The 16,816-nt window shown below is 44.5% G+C and overlaps 1 protein-coding gene across 2 annotated transcripts in view; it reads left to right on the forward strand.

Annotated features, from left to right (window-relative positions):
• Positions 1–16,816, forward strand: part of LOC145361759 (speriolin-like protein) — a 114,711-nt gene that overhangs the window by 16,774 nt on the left and 81,121 nt on the right. For both annotated transcript variants that reach the window (XM_080217725.1, XM_080217717.1), the window contains exon 2: positions 4,987–5,187. In XM_080217725.1, the coding sequence (XP_080073851.1) occupies positions 4,987–5,187 (201 nt within the window). The remainder of the gene's footprint in view (positions 1–4,986; positions 5,188–16,816) is intronic.

The following is a 16,816-nucleotide window of genomic DNA, read 5'->3' on the forward strand; positions in this document are numbered from 1 at the left end:
CTGCGCACAGTACTCCAAGTGGGGCCTGACAAGGGACTTATATACCCTCTCAGAGGGTAGTGAATCTTTGGAATTCTCTGCCCATTGAAGCAGTGGAGGTTACCTTGTTAAATATGTTTAAGACACAGGTAAATAGATTTCTGATCAATAAGGGAATTAAGGGTCATGGGGAGCAGGCAGGTAAGTGGAACTGAACCACTATCAGATCAGCCATCATCTCATTGAATGGCGGGGCAGGCTCGAGGGGCTAGATGGCCTACTCCTGCTCCTATTTCTTATGTTCTTATGGTCTTAACTAATCCCTGGGATGTCCAGTTTGTCTTGTGGGGAGAGACAGAGTAAACTGGGCCTGGATTCTCTGGCATTTTGAAGAATGAGAGAAGTAATCTCATTGAAAATTACAAAATTCTTATAGGGCCTGACAGAGTGAGTATAGGTTAGATATTTCCTCTAGCTGGTGAGTCTGGACTGAGAGGTTTTAGCCTCAGAATAAAGGGCAGGCCATTTAATGGTGAGAAGAGTGCAATTTCTTCACTCATTTGGTGGTGAATCTCTGGAATTCTCTACCATGGAGGGTTCTGGAAGCTCAATCTTTGAACATATTCAAAATTGAAATTGATAGGTCCTGAAGACATCAAGGGGTTTGGGGATAGGATAGGAAAGTAGTGTTGAGGTAGATGATCTGCATTTTTCTAACTGAATGATCCATCTCAGCCTCCTCCGGCGATTCCTAGCATCACAGGTCTCAATCTTAATGCAGTTCGATTCACTTCATGTGATTAATAGGAAACTACTGAAGGCATTGGGTAACCCAAGGCTATGAACCATGACAGTATTCCAGCAACAGTCCTGAAGACTTATGCTTCAAAACCTGCTATGCCCTTAGCCAAGATGATGAAGTTCCAGTGCAGCTAGAATACTGGCATCTCTCTGGAAATGTGTAAAATTGCCCAGGTCTGTCCTGTACACAAGAAACAGCACAAACCCAACTTGGCCAATTACCGCCCTATCAGTCTATTCTAGATCACTAGTCAAGTGATGGAAGCGGTCATCAACAGTGCTATCAAGCAGCATTTTCTCACAATAACCTGTTCACGGACACTCAGTTTGGTTTTTGCCAGGGTCACTTAGCTCCTTACCTCGTTATAGCTTTGTTCAAACGTGTGTGAGAAACACAGCTCACAGTCAAACAATTTAGTCGAGTCAAGTTCCGAAGGAGCAAGATATTTTGTTTAACGTTCTTGCAAGACCGGGTGTCCAAAAGATAGGCACACCTTACATCGAGATTAAGCAAGGGTTTTATACTATTTTTACAAGCATATTAGTCAATTACACAATACTTTGTTCTCCCCTAATTGGTGGTCCCTATCCTATTTATGTGTTGTCATTCCCCTATTGGCTCAAGGTGCCCCTAGCCACAGGCTGTGCTGTATGTTGGCTCATGTCCCAAGCCCCTCTACTCCCCTCTAACCATATTTTCTTGTTATTGCAAGAGTGCATATTGTAAGGTTGTTTTAATATCCTTACTTGATTAGTTCTCATGGGAACTCATCCGTCTTATCAAGAACTGTTAACAAGTCCAGTTCAGACCGGCTGTATTCAGTCTTCTGCTAACTTAATCGCTGATGTCCCTACTATCTCAGTGACCTTCATCCCCCTGTAGTTAGAAAATATACTCAGTTGCAGAAACAACACATCTTGCTTACCATTTGTCTCACAATCTGGACCTTATACATCCCTACAAGATGTGGTGTACGTGCCTGACTTCACACTGCACATCTGGTGTTATCCCTACACAATAGGCAGCTTCTTCACTGTCCTTGACCATAGTTGTTCCCATAATGTGGTTTGGCAATGTGCCTGACTATATCCAGTCTACCTGACTTTAGGCTATTTCTCTATGGTGTGCAGATATATGTGTTAACAGCATCTTTACCTGTTGTTCACGTGGACAGAAGAAATGAATGTCAGAGGTGAGATGAGAGTGACTGCTCTCGACATCAAGGCAGTATTTGGCTGACTGGCATCATGGAGCTCTAGCAAAACCAAAGTCAATATGAATCAGGTGAACAACCCTTTGCTAGTTGGAGTCATACTTGGCACAAAAGAAGATGATTCTGGTGGTTTGAGATCATTCATAGGACGTCATTGTACAATTTCCTCATTGTAGTGTTCTAGGCCCAACCATCTTCCACTGCTTCATCAATAATCTTCCTTACATCATAAAGTCAGAAGTGGGGATGTTCACTGATGACTGCATAATGCTCAGAACCAATTGTGACTCTTCAGGTACTGAAGCAGTCCAAATCCAAATTCAACAAGACCTGGAAAAGATCCAGGCTTAGGATGTGAAGTGGCCAGTAAATTGAGGCCATACAAGTGCCAGGCAATGACCATCTGCAACAAGAGAGGATCTAGCCATCGATCCTTGACGTTCAATGGGCATTACCGTTGCTGAATCCCCCACTATCAATCTCCTAGGAGTTACCATTGACCAATAACTGGACAGGATTTACCTTACAAATACTGCAGCTACCAGAGAAGGTCAAAGGCTATGAAGCATGGGGAGGTGATGGCCTAATGGTATTATTGCTAAATTGTTAACCCAGAAACTCAGCGAATAATCTAGAGATGCAAGTTCAAATCCCACCACAGCGAGTGGTGGAATTTGAATTTGATGAAAATTATCTGGAATTAATAATTTACTGATGATCTTGAAGCCATTGTTGATTGTCAGAAAACCCCAACTGGTCCTTTAGGAAACAAAACTTGCCACCCTTACTTGGTGTGGCCTGCATTTGAGTCCAGAGCCACAGCTCTCAACTGGACTCTCAACTCTCTGGACTCTCAACTGCCCTCTGAACAATGGCAACTAGAAATGCGCAATAAATGCTGGCCAGCCAACAATGCCCATATCTCACAAATGAATAAAAAAAAACCTGAAACTTAGGCAACTCAGCTTCTGACTCCCTAAAGCTTGTCCGCCATTTGCAAGGCACAAGCCAGGAATGTAATGGAATACTTTCCACTTGCCTGGATGAGTGCAGCTCCAATCATAGGCAAGAAGCTTGAACTGTCCAAGTCAAAACAGCCTGCTTGATTGCTACCCATACCACAAACATTCTATTCCTTCACCATCGACGAACTGTGGTCACTGTGAGTATCAAGTACATCACCAAGATTGCTTAGGCAGCTTCTTCCAAACCTACGACCATCCAGAACAATGGTTCCCAACAGTTTCCCAACATGTGCTGCAGCTATTGTTGTGGAGGAGACTCCAAGCCCTGACTTTATTTCAATTTCAGGCTGAATATTGAACAGCGCCAGTCAGGTTTCCATTGGTCTAATCATTTGACCAATGACTGAATGTCTGAAAACACTAATTCTTCTTTGATTAATCATGCCCTTTCCCATTCATTCACCCAATGCAGTCTTAAATCTTAAGGCACCTTAAGCCTTCAGTGACTGTTGGTATAGATCAAACAGTTTTATATAGGAATCTGTGGACTTGATGAGTGTTGTTGGAGCTGCACCATATGTGAAATTGGCAAGGATCCCATCACATTCTGAATCTTTTTAATTGCAAATATTGGGTAGGGTTTGAAGAATCAACAGATGAGGTATCTGCTGCAGAAAATTCGCTGAACAGTTTGTAAAACTGTTTGGACGGCACAGTGGTTAGCACTGCTGCTTCACAGCTCCAGACACCTGGGTTCAATTCCTGGCTTGGGTCACTGTCTGTGTGGAGTTTGCACATTCCCCTCATGTCTACGTGGGTTTTCTCCAGGTGCTGCAGTTTCCTCCCACAATCCAAAGATATGCAGGTTAGGTTGATTAGCCATGCTTAGATTGCCCCATAGTGTCCTGAGATGTGTAGGTTAGAGGGATTAATGGGTAAAACGTGTAGGGATATGGGTGTAGGGCCTGGGTGGAATTGTGGTCGGTGCAGACGCGATGGGCTGAATGGCCTCTCTCTGTACTGTAGGGTTTCAATGATTTATGATCTAAAACACACTAATATATGAACAGTATAATTTTCTTTTCAATGCTAATCAGGAGGTTGCAATGAGTGATATTGCCAATAAGAATTCAATTTCAAGCCAAAGTGATGATGGAGATTGCCGTTTCTCTACTTTTGTGTGGCATGGTCTCAGGGGTAGGTCTGCCTGGGTTGGGGTGTGGGGAGGGGGTGTGGGAGGGGGTTGTGATAGCTGTGGATGGTGCCTGCTTTTGGCATGGAGGCTGACTGAGAGAGGCAAAGGTTAAATGACAGGCCTCTCTGCTCTCAGATCAGAGAGATGTGTGCATGCACAATGTTGCACTCAGCCAACGTTCAGGTGATTAAGCTCCACCACCTCCCCCATTGATAAGAAACGGTTTTTGATTTTTTTCTGTTCTAAATGCATAAGATACAGATTTTGGACCGCCCACCAAATGGATCAGAAACTCTCCCATTTTTCATGCTTGTTGTGGACTTCGAATTTTTTTTCGTAAGATTGCCTGACCTCAGAGTGTCAGAAAATTGCATTTTCAAACTCGCCCAAAAAAATGTCTGAAACTCTCCTTTTTTCTTGCTCGTTCAGCACTTCAAGTTTTTTTTTGTAAGATTGTGCCCTTAGAAATCTTTGGGGAAAATTCCACCCAACAGCTTCATATCATCTCTTCTATATGCTTTGGGTCAACAGAGGGATTGCTGGTAAGCACCGCAAGATCCATCCTGTTGTCTTTTTGACCGATGCACCATTCAAAAGTGTTTGATGAAGGCCTGAACTGTAGCCCAAAAAAAAGATTATATTTTGCTCCGCAATTTATTTTATTCTAAAGAGTATGACTTTTCTTCTAGAATGTTCTTTCATAGTGCATATTACTAAATGGTTCTATGCTGAATTTGATTGTATTTGTGATTTGAGACCAATAAGTAGCACTTTCTGTGTTGAACAATTGCTGTATAAGTTTTCAATGCTTCTGTTCTTCGTTTTATGACAGTACCAAAACGGCCCAAAAGTGCATGCGTAAGAAGAAATGCCCCAGCTCAAAAATCGAGAAAGCCTCGACTTGCCATTAATTTTAATTTTCCTCATAATGCTCCCGTCACCAGCACAGTTCCAGACAATCTGCCTGTTGGAAGAGCTTCTGTTGGAAGGAGGGATGATGTTCAGGGAGCGGCGTTACATGGCCGTGGAAGAGGTATTAATAGTATTAACAAACAGGGGATATTTGTATTTATAATATTGATTTGTTTAAGCAACATAGGAACAGGAGTAAGCCATTCAGCTCCTAGCTTTGAGAATCTGTTCCACATCGAAACATAGAAACAGGAACTAGAAGCACTAGTAGGCCATTCGACTCTTTGAGCCTGCTCTGCCATTATTTTAACCATGGCTGATCAACAAATTCAACATTCTGATCCCACCTTCCTCCCCTATCCCTTGAGGCCTTTAGCCCCAAGAGCTCTGTCTAATTTCTTCTAGGAATCAGACAACATTTTGGCCTCAAATACATTGTATGGTAGTGAATTCCACACATTCAGCATCCTTTGGATGAAGAAATTTCTCCTCACCTTAATTCTAAAAGATTTACCCCAAATCCTCAAACCATGACCCCTAGTTGTGATGTATATGGATTTTAGGTGGTCTATATGGATTTTAGCAAAGCGTTTGATAAGGTTCCCCATGGTAGGCTACTGCAGAAAATGCAGATGCATGGGATTGAGGGCGATTTAGCAGTTTGGATCAGGAATTGGCTAGCTGATAGAAGACAGGGTGGTGGTTGATGGGAAATATTCAACCTGGAGTTCAGTTACAAGTGGTGTACCTCAAGGATCTGTTTTGGGGCCACTGCTATTTGTCATTTTTATAAATGACCTAGATGAGGGTGTAAAAGGATGGATTAGTAAATTTGCTGACGACACCAAAGTCAGAGGAGTTGTAGACAGTGAGGATGGATGTTACACTTTGCAGAGGGACATAGATAAGCTGCAGAGCTGGGCCGAGAGGTGGCAAATGGAGTTTAATGCGGAAAAGTGTGAGGTGATTCACTTTGGTAAGAGAAACAGGAGTAAGAATATAGGGCTAATGGAAGGACTCTTATTAGTGTTGACGAGCAGAGAGATCTCGGGGTACATGTGCATAGCTCCCTGAAAGTTGGCACCCAGGTTGATAAGGTTGTTAAGAAGGCGTACGGTGTGTTAGCTTTTTTTGGCAGAGGGATTGAATTTCGGAGCCGTGAGGTCATGTTACAACCGTACAAAACTCTGGTGCGGCCGCACTTGGAGTATTACGTACAGTTCTGGTCGCCGCATTATAAGAAAGATATGGAGGCATTGGAAAGGGTGCAGAGGAGGTTTACCAGAATGTTGCCTGGTATGGTGGGAAGGCCTTATGAGGAAAGGCTGAGGGACTTGAGGTTATTTTCATTAGCGAGAAGAAGGTTAAGAGGTGACCTAATTGAGACATACAAGATGATCAGAGGATTGGATAGGGTGGTCAGTGAGAGCCTTTTTCCTTGGATGGTGATGGCTAACATGAGGGGACAAAGCTTTAAGTTAAGGGGTGGTAGTTATAGGATGGATGTCAGAGGTAGGTTCTTTACTCAGAGGGTAGTAAGGTCGTGGAATGCCCTGCCTGCAGCAGTTGTGGAGTCGCCAACTTTAAGGGCATTCAAATGGTTAGTGGATAGGCATATGGATAACATTGGAACAGTTTAGGTTAGAGGGCCATTAGATTGGTTCCACTGGTCGGCGCAACATCGAGGGCCGCAGGGCCTGTACTGCGCTGTAATGTTCTATGTTCTGTGTTCTAGTTCTGGACTCTCCCACCATTGGGAACATTCTTTTTGAATCCACCCTGTCTAATTCTGTTAGAATTTTATAGGTTTCTATGAGATCCCTTCTCACTCTTCTAAACTCCAGTGAATATAACCCTTACCGACTTAGTCTCTCCTCATCTGACAGACCGGCCATCCCAGGAATTAGCCTGGTGAATCTTTGCTGTACTCCCACTATAGCAAGGACATTCTTCCTCAGGTAAGTATGCCAAGACTGCACACAATACCCCAGGCATAACTTCACCAACACCCTATACAATTGCATCAAAACACTCCTCAAATCCTCTCACGATGAAGGCCAACATACTATTTGCCTTCTTTACTGGCTGCTGTTCCTGCTGATGCAGAGGACTCCAAGGTCTCATTGAGCATCCACCTTTCTCAATTTACACCCGTTCGAGTATAAACCTGTCTTCCTATTGTTGCTACCAATGTGGATAACCTTGCATTTATACACATTATACTGCATCTGCCATGCAAATGGCCACACATTCAGCCTGTCCAAATCGTGCTGAAGCATCTCTCCATCCTCCTCACAGCTCAGCCGCCCACCAAATTTGTATCAACTGCAAGTTTGGAGATAATACATTCAGTTCCCTCTTCCAAATCACTAATGTATAATGTGAACAATTGGGGTCTGAGCACAGAACCCCACTAGTCACTGACTGCCAATCAGAAAAAGACCCGTTTATGTCAACTCTTTGCTTCCTATCTGCCAACCAGATTTCTATCCATCTCAAGACATTACCTGCAATCTCATGCGCTTTAACTTTACAAAAGAGTCTATTATGTGTGACCTCGTCAAAAGCCATCTGAAAGGCTAAATAAACCACGTCCACTGGTTCTCCATGGTCAATTCTACTAGTTACATACACATGCAATGAAATTGTGGCCGTGACTTCCAGCAATCCCAAATGATAATTGCCATTAGAGCCTACTTAAAAGGTGAGTTGTGGAGCGGGGATTCTTCTGGGCCAGGATGGTAGGCATGGCATGGCAAGAGGTTGGTAGCCTAGGGTCTGAGGGCAGGATAGAGTAAATAAATAGGGGAGTTGGTGAGGTAGGATCAGGAGGAGCAAATATTACCGTGAGGTGGACTTATGTCTGTACTTCATGTAATCTTGTCTTGTAATTTAACCCTTGGAATCCAGGTAACATTTTGTTGCTTGGGTGGCACGGTAGTAGGGTGGTTAGCACTACTGCCTCACAGTGCAGGGACCCAGGTTCAATTGCCAGCATATGTCAGTGTCTGTGTGAAGTTTGCCTGTTCTCCCTGTGTCTGCGTGTGTTTCATCCAGTGCTCCGATTTCCTTCCACAGTCCAAAGATGTGCTGGTCAAGTGCATTAGCCATTCTAAACTCTCCCTCAGTGTACCCGAACAGGTGCCGGAGTGTGGCGACTAGCGGATTTTCACAGCAGCTTCATTGCAGTGTTAATATAAGCCTGGTGTGTCTAATAAATTAACTTTTCCCTTCAAGGTCAATATTTCATTGATGTGCAGTGTCCAGAACTGCATGCATATTCTAAATGTTGTCAAATCAAGGCTTTGTACAGATACAGTATGAGTCATGGTCATAGATTTTACATCCTCACTCGGGCGACGCTTGTAAAATCCTGCCTGAGGCCAGTGGAATATTGTCCATGCCGTGCAGATTTTTACACTAAGCTAGTCCCAATTGCTTGCATTTGGCCCTTTATACCCATTTTACCTCTGTAAATGTCTAAATGCTTTAAAAAGACAAATTGTACCCAGCTCTATTACTGCCTTTGACAGCTCAATACAGACACTCACCACCCTCTATGTGAAAAACCTGTCCCTCTGACCCTTTTGTATCTCTCCCCTCCCATCTTAAACCTACTCCTAGTCTAGTTGTAGACTCCCCTATCTTTGGAAAAGATGTAGAATATCTACTTCATCTATATCCCTCATTATTTTATAGACCTCCATAAGATCACCCCTAAGCTTTCCAAGCTGAAGGAAAAAAGTCCCACTCTATCCAGCCTCTTATAACTCAAACTATCAAGTCCCAATAGCATCGTAGTAAATCTTTTCTGTAGTCTTTCTAGTTTAATAATACCTTTTCTATCATAGGTTAACCAGACTGTACACAGTATTCCAAGTGCTGCCTTACTAATGTCTTGTACAACTTCAACAAGACCTCTCAACTCCAGTATTCAATATTCTGACCAATGACACCAGGTATGCGGAATGCCTGCTTCACCATCCTGTCCATCTGTGACTGCATTTTCAAGAACCTGTACTCCTAGATCTCGTTGTTCTGTAATTTTCCCCAACTTCCTACCCTTAACTGAGTAAATCCTACCCTGGTTCAGGCTACCAAAAATGCGTCACCTCGCATTTATCTAAATTAAACTCCATCGGACATTCATTAGCCCACTAGCCCAATTGATCACAATCCTGTTGCAATCTGAGATAACCTTCTTCACTGTCCACTATGTCACCAATCTTGGTGTCATCTGCAAACTTAATAACCATGCCTCCTAAATTTTCATCGAATCATTAATATAAATGACAAATGACAGTGGACCCAGCACTGATCTCTGAGGCACACTGCTGGTCACAGGTCTCCAGCTTGAAAAACAATCCTCTACAACCACCCTCTGTCTTCTGTTATCAAGCCAATTTTGTGTCCAATTGGCTACCTCACCCTGGATTCCACGAGATTTAATCTTATGCAGCAACTCACCATGCAGTACCTTGTCAAAAGCCTTGCTAAAGTCCATGTTGACAATGTCAACTGCACTGCCCTCATATACCTTCTGTGTTATCCCTTAAAAAAATTCAATCAAACTTGTAAGACATGATTTTCCACTCAAAGCTATGCTGTATATCCCTAATCAATCTTTGCGTCTCTAAATGCCTGAAGATCCTGTCTCTCAGAATACCTTCTAACAACTTACCCACCACAGATGTGAGGCTCACTAGTCTGCAGTTCCCAAACTTTTCCCTGCAGCCCTTCTTAAGCAAAGGCAAAACACTTGCTACCTTGCAATCTTCAGGCACCTCACCTGTGGCTGTCGATGATTCAAATATCTCTGCTAGGGACCTGCAATTTTTCTCCCTAGCCTCCCACAACATCCTGGGACACATTTCATCAACTCCCAGGGATTTATCTACCTTGACAAAGTACCTCACAAGAGGTTATTGCAGAAGGTCGAGGGACATGGAGTTGGGGGTAGGGTGTTAGCATGGATAGAGGATTGGTTGTCAAATAGGAGGCAGAGAGTGGGGGTCAACGGGTGCTATTCGGATTGGCGGATGGTGACTAGTGGAGTGCCCCAGGGGTCGGTGCTAGGGCCTCAGCTTTTTACCATTTATATAGATGATCTGGAGGAGGGAACCGAGTGTAGGGTGTCGAAATTTGCTGATGACACCAAGATTGGGGGAACGGCAAATTGCGCGGAGGGTGTGGAGAGTCTGCAGAAGGATCTAGATAGGCTGGGCGAATGGGCCAGGAAATGGCAAATGGAATTTAATGTTGGCAGGTGTGAGGTGGTCCACTTTGGTAGGAATAATGGTAGGAAGGACTATTACTTACGTGGTGAAAAACTGCAGCAGGCGACGGTGCAGAGGGACCTCGGGGTCCTTGTGCATGAGTCGCAAAAACCCAGCTTGCAGGTGCAGCATGTAGTCAGGAAGGCGAATGGGATGCTGGCCTTCATAGCGAGGGGGATTGAATATAAAAGTAGGGAGGTCTTGCTGCAGCTGTATAGGGCATTGGTGAGGCCGCAGCTGGAGTACTGTGTGCAGTTTTGGGCGCCGCACCTGCGCAAAGATATTTTGGCCTTGGAGGGAGTGCAGAAGAGGTTTACTAGGCTGATACCGGAGTTGAGGGGGCTGAGCAAACTAGGCTTGTACTCGTTAGAGTTTAGAAGAATGAGGGGAGATCTCATTGAGACGTATAAGATGATGAATGGGATGGATAGGATAGAGGTGGAGAGACTCTTCCCGCTCAAAAAAGACAGTAGGACTAGGGGGCACAGCCTCAAGATAAAGGGGGGGCGGTTTAGAACGGAGTTGAGGAGGAACTTCTTCACTCAAAGGGTGGTGAATCTCTGGAATTCTCTGCCCGTTGAAGTGGTGGAGGCTGCCTCGCTAAATATTTTTAAGACGCGGGTTGATGGGTTTTTGATAAGAGAGGGGATTAAGGGTTATGGGGAGAAAGCGGGAAAGTGGAACTGAGCAGCGACAGATCAGCCATGATCTTATTGAATGGCGGGGCAGGCTCGAAGGGCTAGATGGCCTACTTCTGCTCCTATTTCTTATGTTCTTATGTTTACAAATATTAATTTCCTTCACTTCCTCCCTTTCACTACTAAACCCTTGTTCCTCAATATTCCAGATGTTATTTGTGTCATCCTTTGTGAAGACAGAACCAAAGTATGCATTTAGTTGGTCAGCCATTTCTTTGTTCCCCATGATAAATTCCCCTGTTTCTGACTGTAAAGGACCTACATTTGACTTCACCAATCTCATTGCAGTTAAAGATCTCTAGAAACTTTTGTTGTTAGTTTTTATTCCCTGCAAGCTTACTTCTGCACTCTATTTTTCCTCCATATCCAATCTCTTTGTCCTTCTTTGATTAAGGGTTATGGGGAGAGGGCGGGAAAGTGGAACTGAGCCACGACAGATCAGCCATGATCTTATTGAATGGCGGGGCAGGCTCGAAGGGCTAGATGGCCTACTCCTGCTCCTATTTCTTATGTTCTTATGTTCTTATGTTGACGCGCTTTAAGACTGCTGGTATGTCCTTCTCTATAATATGTAAACTTCTCACGACATCACTATTTATTTCCTCAAATTCCCTAACATCCCATACTTTTCTCAACAGTAAATACTGATGTGAAATATTCATTCAGGTCTCACTCATGTCTTGTGGATCCTCACATAGATGACCCTGTTGATCCTTAAGAGGCCCTACTCTCTCCCTAGTTACACTTTTGCCCTTTATGTATTTATAGAACAAAGAACAAAAAACAACACAGCATGGGAAACAGGCCCTTTGACGCCACGAGCCCGCGCCGCCATATTAACATTATGAGTGCCCTCCTCTCCCCATGACCTTTGTTTACATCTTTTGGGGAAGATTGAGGGAAGACTAATTTAAGGACAATTTGTTACACCAATCAGCCTAAGAGCACGTTTTTGGGATGTGGGAGGAAACCGGAGCACCCGCAGAAAACCCATGCAATCACGGGGAGAATGTGCAAACTCCCGCAGACACCGGCCCAAATCCATGTATCTGCACAGCAAACAGTGATAGTCACTGAGCTGTCATATTGCCCATCAGATGGTCCAGTTTAAGCGTACACTAACAACATGAAGCACTAGGCAACTGTCGAAACATCATCCAAGAGCAGCCCTCGCACTACCCACCACGTGTATGCCCCTTGTTGGTCAACAAGGCGGACTGAATCACCTGTGAAGTAAAAGAAAAGACATCAATAAACATGCAAAACTTTGACAGACATTTACGGAATCCCCAGAAGCGCAGAAATTAAGCAAGTGAGCCATGAAATGTTTTGGAAAGTCCATAGGAATCAGTTGATTCGCAGGGACGTCCCAAAGCTCTTGATCTTTATTTAGAAAAGTCTCCTGTATCCCTCTATCTCTGCTCATGTGCTTGTCTAAGTAAGTCTTAAACAACCTTAGCGTGCCTGCTTCCACCACCTTACTTGGCAATGCATTCCAGGCCTCCACCACCCTCTGTGTGAAAAACCTCCCTCTATCCATGGGATAGGCATGAACCTCGGGTCAGTAGTTTTAGCTGGGGGAAGGGTAATTATGAGGCTATTAGGAGAGAATTAGGAAGCATAGGTTGGACTAGGAGATTACAGGGACTGGGAACGTCCGAAATGTGGAGTTTTTTCAAGGAGCAGCTACTGCGAGTCCGTGATAGGTATGTCCCTGTCAGGCAAGGAGGATTTGGTAGGGCTAGGGAACCGTGGTGCACTAAAAAAAGTTGATTCGTTGGTTAAAAAGAAAAAGGAGGCTTATGTTCGGATGAGGCTTGAGGGCTCAGGTATTGCATTAGAAAGCTTTAGATTGGCTAGGAGGGAGTTGAAGAGTGAGTTAAGAAGGGCTAAAAGAGGACATGAGAAGACTTTGGCTGATAGGATTAAGGAGAATCCTAAGGCGTTCTTTAGGTATGTCAAGAACAGAAGGTTGGTTAGGGCAAGATTAGGGCCAGTTACAGTAGAGGGAAATTGTGTGTGGAACCGGAAGAGATTGGTGAGGCATTGAACCAGTATTTTTCTTCGGTGTTCACGCAGGGGGACATGAATATTAGCTGAGGAGGACACTGGGTTGCAGGGGTGTAAAATAGACAGTATTGCAGTTGATAAGGGGGATGTGCTGGATATTCTAGAGGGTTTGAAAATAGATAAGTCCCCTGGTCCGGATGGGATTTACCCCAGGATTCTCTGGGAGGCAAGGGAGGTGATTGCAGAGCCTCTGGCTCTGATCTTCAGGTCGTCGTTGGTCTCTGGTATAGTACCGGAAGATTGGAGGATAGCGAATGTTGTCCCATTGTTTAAGAAGGGGAACAGAGACTTCCCCGGGAATTATAGACCGGTGAGTCTTACTTCTGTTGTGGGCAAGGTTTTAGAAAAAATTATTAGGGATAGGATTTATAGTTATTTGGAGAGTAATGAATTGATTGGAGATAGTCAGCATGGTTTTGTAGAGGGTAGGTCATGCCTTACTAACGTTATTGAGTTTTTTGAGAAAGTGACCAAAGATGTGGATGGGGGTAAGGCAGTTGACGTGGTATATATGGATTTTAGTAAGGCGTTTGATAAGGTTCACCATGGTAGGCTTCTGCAGAAAATGCAGATGTATGGGATTGAGGGTAGTCTAAGAAATTGGATCAGGAATTGGCTAGCAGATAGGAGACAGAGGGTGGTGGTTGATGGTAAATATTCATCATGGAGTTCGGTTACGAGTGGTGTGCCTCAGGGATCTGTTTTGGGGCCACTGCTGTTTGTAATTTTTATTAATGATCTGGATGAGGGTATAGCTGGGTGGATTAGTAAATTTGCTGATGACACCAAAGTCGGAGGTGTGGTAGATTGTGAGGAAGGGTGTCATAGTTTGCAGGGAGACTTAGACAGGTTGCAGAGCTGGGCCGAGAGGTGGCGGATGGAGTTTAATGCGGAGAAGTGTGAGGTGATTCACTTTGGTAGGAATAACAGATGTGTTGAGTATAGGGCTAACGGGAGGACTTTGAATAGTGTGGATGAACAGAGGGATCTAGGTGTATGTGTACATTGATTCCCAACTTTCAGGGATCTAGTAGATAAGGTTGTTAAGAAGGCATATGGTGTCTTGGCGTTTATTGGTAGGGGGATTGAATTTAGGAGTCGCAGCGTCATGTTGCAACTGTACACAACTCTGGTGCGGCCGCACTTGGATTACTGTGTGCAGTTCTGGTCCCCACATTACAGGAACGATGTGGAGGCTTTGGAGAGGGTGCAGAGGAGGTTTACCTGGATGTTGTTTGGTATGGAGGGGAGGTCCTATGAGGAGAGACTGAGGGATTTGGGGTTGTTTTCGCTAGAAAGAAGGCGGCTAAGAGGGGATCTTATTGAAACGTATAAGATGATTAGAGGTTTAGATAGGGTGGATAGTGATAGCCTTTTTCCTCGGATGGAGAAAGCTAGCACAAGGGGGCATGGCTTTAAATTAAGGGGGGGTAGTTATAGGATGGATGTCAGGGGTAGGTTTTTTACCCAGAGGGTGGTGAGGGATTGGAATGCCCTGCCTGCTGCAGTTGTAAATGCGCCTAGTTTGGGGGCGTTTAAGAGATCCGTGGATAGGTTTATGGACGAAAAGGGATTGGTTTAGATTAGTGGGTCATTTTTTTTTAACTGGTCGGCGCAACATCGTGGGCCGAAGGGCCTGTTCTGCGCTGTAATGTTCTATGTTCTATGTTCTATGTTCTAACATCCGAGTTATACCTCGCCGCCCCTCACCCTAAGCTCGTGGCCCCTCGTAATTATTGTATCCAACCTAGGAAAAAGCTTACCACTGTTCACTTTATCTGTACCCTTCATAATCTTATACACCTCTATTAGATCTCCCCTCATCCTCCGCCTTTCTAAGGAGAACAGCCCCAATTTGCCCAATCTTTCCTCATAGCTCAGACCTTCCATACCAGGCAACATCCTGGTAAACCTCCTCTGCACTCTCTCCAGGGTCTCCACGTCTTTCCAGTAGTAAGGCGACCAGAACTGGACGCAGTACTCCAAATGCGGGCGAACCAACGTTCTATACAACTGCAACATTAGACGCCAGCTTTTATACTCTATACCCGTCCCTATAAAGGCAAGCATACCACAGGCCTTCTTTGTCACCTACTCCACCTGTACTGCCACCTTCAAGGACTCCTCGGTCCCTCTGCGTTTCTATACTCTTAATAGGCCTACCATTTATCATGTAACTCCCCCCTACATTCTTCCTTTCGAAATGCATCACCTCGCATTTATCTGGATTAAATTCCATTTGCCATTTCTCTGCCCAATATACCAGCCTATCTATATCCTGCTGTATTGCCTGACACTGCTCCTCACTATCAGCAAGTCCAGCCATCTTTGTATCATCTGCAAACTTGCTGATCACACCACTTACTCCCTCTTCCAAGTCATTTATGTATTTTACAAATAACAAAGGTCCCAGTACTGAGCCCTGTGGCACACCACTAGTCACAGACCTCCAGCTAGAAAAGGACCCTTCCTCTTCTACTCTGTCTCCTATTACCAATCCAGTTCTTAATCCATCTAGGCTCCTGTCCTTGTATCCCATGAGCCTTAACCTTTTCCACCAACCTACCACGAGGGACTTTGTCAAACGCCTTACTGAAATCCATGTAGATGACATCTACAGCTTGTCCTTCGTCGACCGTTTTTGTCACCTCCTCAAAAAATTCTACCAGATTTGTAAGGCATGACCCCCCCCTTAACAAATCCGTGCTGCCTATCACTAATCAAATTGCCACACTCCAAATGCTTATACATCCTATCTCTAAGAATCCTTTCCAACAACTTCCCTACCACTGACGTCAAACTCACCGGCCTATAACTACCCTTTTTAAACAACGGTACCACATTTGCTATCCTCCAGTCCTCTGGGACCTCACCTGTGTCCAAAGAAGAGACGAAGATCTGCAACAGAGGCCCAGCAATTTCATCCCTTGTCTCCCTATGCAGCCTAGGATAAATGCCATCAGGCCCCGGAGATTTATCAGTTTTAATACTACCTAAAAACCATAACACTTCCTCCCTCGTAATTGATATTTCCTCTAACGGGTCTACAACTCCCTCCAAGACAGTACCTGACAACAGGTCCCACTCCTGCATGAATACTGACGCAAAGTATTTATTCAGGATCTCCCCCATTCCCTCGGACTCTAGGCATAGTTCCCCTCCTCTGTCCCTAAGAGGACCAATTTTTCCTCTAACCACCCTTGATTCCTAACATAGGAGTAAAATGCTTCTGGATTTTCCTTAATCCTGTCTGCCAAGGCCATTTCATGCCCCCTTTTCGCCTTTCTAACTCTCCGTTTAAGCTCTCTTCTACTCTGTGTATTCCTCCAATGCTCTCTCCATTCCCAGTTGCTTAGACCTAACATACACCTCTCTTTTCCTACTGACCAAGTCCTCAATCTCCCTAGTTATCCATGGCTCCCTGATCCTACCTTTCCCATCCCTCCTCTTAGCCGGCACATGTCTTTCTTGCACCCGTTTCAGCTGTCCCTTAAAAGGCTCCCACATGCCGAACGTGGACTTACACTCAAACAACCTCTCCCAATCAGTATCTATAAGTTCCTGCCTAATCCGGCTATATCTAGCCTTCCCCCAATTTAGCATCCTCCACTTTGGACAGTACTCATCTTTTTCCATTAGTATCCTGAAGTAGACTGAATTGTTGTCACTGTTTGCCACGTGTTCCCCTACTGCAACCTTGATCACC

This window comes from Carcharhinus amblyrhynchos, chromosome 2 (genome assembly GCF_965287045.1).
Source record: "Carcharhinus amblyrhynchos chromosome 2, sCarAmb.v2.hapA, whole genome shotgun sequence".
NCBI lineage: Eukaryota > Metazoa > Chordata > Chondrichthyes > Carcharhiniformes > Carcharhinidae > Carcharhinus > Carcharhinus amblyrhynchos.